This window comes from Aptenodytes forsteri, unplaced genomic scaffold (genome assembly GCF_000699145.1).
Source record: "Aptenodytes forsteri isolate BGI_AS27 unplaced genomic scaffold, ASM69914v1 Scaffold227, whole genome shotgun sequence".
NCBI lineage: Eukaryota > Metazoa > Chordata > Aves > Sphenisciformes > Spheniscidae > Aptenodytes > Aptenodytes forsteri.
The window spans coordinates 3,045,893-3,051,509 of NW_008795365.1; the positions used below are offsets into that span (position 1 = coordinate 3,045,893).

A 5,617-nucleotide genomic window follows, 5' to 3' on the forward strand; every position below is an offset into this window, starting at 1 on the left:
GGCTCATTTTTTCTCTTAACCTTTCATTTTTAATAAGTAATACTATATATGTTATACACGTTTTTGTTCTCTGAACGACTGTATTCTGAAGATGGCATCTATTAAAGAGGGGATCTAAGCTGTTTAGGATTGCTTCTCAGCAAGGAATTTTACCAAAAATGCCAGTTTTTTTCTCTGAGTCTAAAAACTTCCTTTAAAAAAGCAGCCACGATATTCCTTACCAACTGAGAAACATTAAGATATGCATATGGTATTAGTGTGATTAGAGGTAACATATTAGTGTATGGGAAATGGGGGGGGCGGAAATCTTTGTGTTTATATTAGCAAAATTTCCATTGATCTGGTCAACACTTGAGGGCTGCCAGAAAAAGAAAGAGCTATTGACTTCTAAATAGGCAAAGCCAGAAACTTTACACGTGTAGTTTGGGATTAGAGCAGCAACATCTCTTACTAAGGGGTAATTCAATAAGGGTTTCAGCTGCCAGCACTATGGAGCTAAACTTTTTTTTATTTTCTTTTTCTTCTTAAGCCTAACTCAGACCATTTCATCAGCAGGGCATGTAAGATACAGGAAAATCTGAGGCAGCAGATTCAACATTTATTTTGTAATGGTAGAGAGTAAATTTTTCCTAAAGCAAATACTACACAATGTTCCAGATATATTTCACTACTAGATGCCATAACTTGGTTTTCAGAGCTAAGCGGTATTATATTTCCAGTGTCAGTACTTTTGATTATATTGAATAAATATTCAGTTACGAATATTCAAAGAGTTAAATAAAAATCCTCTAAAAATATTTAAGTGTTACACAGTTATGCAAGACTGTTCTATTTAAGGTCACTGAGAATTCTGTCCAAAAAAAAAAAAATGGCTAAATCACAAATAAGAGCTTCAACTTCACAGAAACAGTATGCAGGGAGACACGAGGGAAGAAACATCCATCCAAATAAAACGCGAGATGTAGGCTGTGTGAATGTGACTTGTCATGTTAGAAACATCGGGGACAGAATTCTGACTAGTAAATGAGTGAAGATTATGAGATAATTTAAAGGATTAGGAGTTCTCACCCCAAAAATGGCCATGTTCTTTAACACCAAAAATACTGTTGAAATAATCCATTCGTAACAGCTGCTTCTATGACAATAGGTTACATTTAGGATTAATTCTCTTTTTCCTCAGAAGACTCCCTATATTAGAGACCAAGTTTTTATTGTATGTTGGTTGGGATGTCTGATGTACTTCTCAGAAGTCCATAAAATTACACAAAGCTCATTGTACTATTGAACTGTAATGATTTATGATCAACAGAGCATTTTCCATTCATGAACACTGAAATCATATTCAGAACGTTAATCATTCTTGATAAAGTCAAAATGTATAACACTCTCGTAATTGAAACATTACCTTAGCTATTAAATATTACTGCTGATGAAGTCATGATATTATAAAATACAACATCTGCAGAGTGGTGGTTTAAAAATGTATGAATTAAGTTTTTCAACAGAAAACTGTCAAATAGCTGGTTTTCTTTCCTTTTTTTTTTTTTAATAAGCATTTAAATTTCTCACTGGAAGAAGGAAGGTAGACAGGTGCAAAGAGGTTCTTCTCCTTGCTACTTTTATCCAAAGCTAGTCTGTATTTAATATACGAAGTTTACTTTGCCTTTTTTTTAATATACACAACATAGTAACAATCTTTAAAAAAAATTACTGAACGCTTTCACCAAAACAAAAAAAAAAAACTTCAAATGATGAGATCCTTTTAGCCTCTCCATCTCTATTTTCTTCCACTCATACAGAGGCAATGTGATACTTATTTGAAACAAAAAGTAAAACAAAGCCAATTTTCACTTTGCGGGTTCTAAAAATACGGTTGAAAGCATATGGAAGACCTCCTTTGGGTAGTTAGTATTTTTCAGCCTTTGATTGTGCAACTGGAAGCAAATACAAAGCAGAACAGGGTTACCCATTAGGAAGGAGGGCAGGCTGTTAGCAGGACTGCTCCTATTCCAGACACCAGAGATAAGGGAGGGGGAGGAGAGAAGGAAGGGAAAAGACACATTCTTCTCTTCTTGAAGCATAGTTTCCATTTGTTTCTGAAGCAAGGTTTCAAAGGAGAGGAAAAAAAAGTGTGAATACATGAAATATAAACAACAGTATCTCTCTGCCAAATACATGTCATTACTGCAATGCAATCCAAGCAGAGAAATTAAACAAACTTTATTAAAGGCAATGAGGGACAAACCTTTACAGCTCCTAGCTGCTCTTTTCTAAATCTTTCCAAAGGTTTGATCAGAGTTTCAGTAACACTGAGTGCCTAAAGAAAAAAAAGCATGGGTTAGGTTTCTGTAGCCGGACTGACAAGTCACTTCAGCATCAGCAATAAAAAGAAAAAAGCAAGCAAGTTCTGCAGTAAAATAAAGGAGAAGCATGCAAGTTACGAGTCTTAAGTCCTAACTCAAAAAAATCACATCTCTGAGTTCATTCAAGCTTTCAAACTTTCTATCCCTTATTTCAATCCACTGTCAGGAATATTAAATCTGAAACAAATGCAGAAATTGCAGAGATTTACAGGCTGCAGCCAAACTGCAACCGCTTTACTTGTGCCAGTCTTGCAGATCAGGTTAACGGACTCAGTGACTGAACACCTGAATGAGACACAGGACAAATGACTTTCATTTGGGGACACACAAATTTCTGCAACAAGAAACACTACAAACAGCTGCAGAATGGACTACTGAATAGCAAATAATAAGCTTTTAACACACAGCTAAAGCCATTAGGCATTGAGAGAGAGAGAGAGAGAGAGAGATTTCCAAATATTTACATTTAATTACACTAAGAAAACCTTAAGTTAACCTAAGTTGTAAAATCAAGAGGTGTAAAGTTAAGAAACAAGAGGTTTAGTTGGCTGGGTGAGCAGCCACCAGTGCGCTTATGATAAACAGCCTGATAGCCATACTAAAGAGAAACAAAAAGGACACAATATGCCGTTTTAAGACAGAAAACTGTAGCTTATTAGATCTGGACAGCAAACAGTTTCTAGTTCACATGAAATTTCACCAGAGATGGAGCGAGGTTGGGTTTGGTTTTGGTGCAAACAAGACAAAATTTTAAAAATATTTGAAATTTCAGCAAAGGTTGGAATTCTTGAACACAGCAGCAGCACGGAAAAGATGACAAGAGCATCGGAGGTGTGGAGGAGCAGGTGGGATCCTTTCAGTCTCAGCTCTAAGGCAGACCCACAGAGTAAATTGTGCTCAGCACTGGGCTTATCACAGCCTCAGGGCTGAGCTGCCAGAAGTCCAGGCAGAGCTCCCTGGAAGCCCACCGTAGATACAACAGAAGGCTTCCTCTCTCCCCTCCTCCCACCACACCCCGGACCGCCCTTCAAATGTGAAAAGTTTCAGATAAAACATTGCAGGCTTAAACCAGCCTTCTGGAACTTCTGAAAAGCTCTTATCATAAACCACAAGAGGGATGTATTAGAGATCTGGCACAACACAAATCTGAATAGCACTGTCTGCTCCCACCCACCCCCAGAGCCACGCAGGGATTACTGTGGGAGTCACCCTGCCAATTCACTGTAACCAGAGCAACCCAGATTTTTTAACAGCCACGGCAGCATGCTAACTTATGTAGCTAACTGGAAACCCAAATATCTGGCAAGTCTGGGCCAAACTGCATGTTGCACAGTCATCCATACAACAGATAATTCCTAACTTCAGAGCACTTGTTCTCGTGGCCCAAACGTTTTTTTTTTTTTTTCTACATCCATTTCCTGATTTTGTCAAAAACACTTAAAGCACCCTTCACAGTGCACCCTTGGTGGAAGCAAAAGAAAAAGGAAATCTGACAATTTTGTCTTCCAAAAGTGTATAGCAGCAGCAGGCTAACCACAACACAGGAGACCCTTGTGTCGAGCTGGAGGGTGGGGGAAGGACAACAGAGCAACTTCTGCCACGTCTCCAGCCCAGCAAAGACAGATCCTGAAGAGTTCATCCCAAGGCTTTGGGAATGGTCTTGGCAGCTGGCGAACCATTCGTTCCCTGAGCTGCTTCCGCTTCCACTGAAAGAGAGCCAGGGCAGTCAAATGCCCCAAACAGGAGCTGAACTGTGGTTCTAGGAAGGATTTAGCCCACGGGGCAGCCTGTGCACATACATCCTAACTACTCAAGCAGTTACCAGTTACCCAGTCTCCAGGGCAGTTTTTAGGATACTCAGATTTTTCAAATTTTGTCAGGCTCCCAAAACTTTGCTGGAAATTCTTAGGGGCTGAAAGTAAACAGCAATTTGGATTTATAATTGGATCGAGCACTAGAAGCAGTTTCCTGGGACACAGCAGAAGCGCCTGAGGACTGAAGGATCTCTCTTTGCTGATCGCAAGCATTCTCAAAAGTCAGAGTGGAGAACTGCTCGTGGAAATCACAGAATAGTCCTTCTATATTGGAAAACTTTAAGAAGTTTAAATTGTTTCTGCCAGTTTCCTCTATACTGACAAAGTGAGGGAGAAAGCTATGAGGCCTCCTCAGAGCAAAACTCAGAGAGGATGACACTAGCTGCCAGGATGTAAGAGCACTATGGTTAGTGTAATCACTTAAAAGCATTTAAAGGTAGCAACTGAGCAGTTAAATGGTCAGCTTAAAAATAAATATCTAATGACAAGTTACTTACTAGTTGATTGAACTTTTACACAAAAAAAGTGAAACATAAGATCAACATACAGTGAATATGCTGAACATGGAGTCCGAGTCAAAGAAAACCATAGCACCTTGATGTAACAGAAAGAAAAAAAAAAAAAGAAAAAAAAACCCACACGCAGAAAAGGCTGCGGTTTATAAACCAGCAAGGCTGGCTGCAAATCACTTGGTCTGCTACACTCCTGTGCAGCATTAGCCATGGGAACCGCTACAGGAATTTGTTTGAAGCAGAAAATAATCTTTAAATCAAAATGGGATGTTCCCTCAGCGACTGCCAACAGAGATTCCACTGCCGCCGGCGGTATGATATGCCAGTAACACTTTCATTAAAAGAAAAACAAGCCTCCCCTCCTTCCAAAAAAGTCGTTTCTCATTTTGCAAAACTTAAACTTTTGTTAACAGATGCCTCTTCAGCAGAATTTTGCCTGTGATAGTGTTATTTATTTGTCACCCCCTTTGCTTTCTGTGCCTGGGTTAAACAGCGGGGCTTTTGAGCATCTCTTGGTGAAGTGGGACTTTGTATGTCTTTGGTCATTCTCATGGAGCTTCATATCAGGCCCATACATAAAAATATAAAAAGAATATTTCCTTCTCACTGAAATAAGCATGTATGTGAGTTTATATGTTTATAAACAGAAACTGTCAACCAAGACATGACTGGTAAATTTAACAGTGAATTACAGAGCTGTTCTTCTGACTGGCAGAAATAAAAACGAAGTTCATAATTAAAATATGCACAATACTAGATTAAATAGGGAGGCATTCGCACCGTTTTCCAGTACTTAGAATTCAGTGCTTGTCATGAAAAGCTACAAAAAGATGTGTACTTTTTTACTGCTACTCATTGTTAACTTAGTTTATTTATAACTTGGGAACTCAAAACACTTTTTTTCTTTTTTTTTTTTTTTTTTTTAACA

General features: G+C 38.5%; 1 protein-coding gene across 1 annotated transcript in view; it reads right to left on the reverse strand.

Annotated features, from left to right (window-relative positions):
* ARHGAP10 (Rho GTPase activating protein 10) overlaps positions 1 to 5,617 on the reverse strand; it is a 155,006-nt gene that overhangs the window by 93,269 nt on the left and 56,120 nt on the right. The window contains exon 4 of the mRNA XM_009280245.2: positions 2,246 to 2,317. Within this exon, the coding sequence (XP_009278520.1) occupies positions 2,246 to 2,317 (72 nt within the window). The remainder of the gene's footprint in view (positions 1 to 2,245; positions 2,318 to 5,617) is intronic.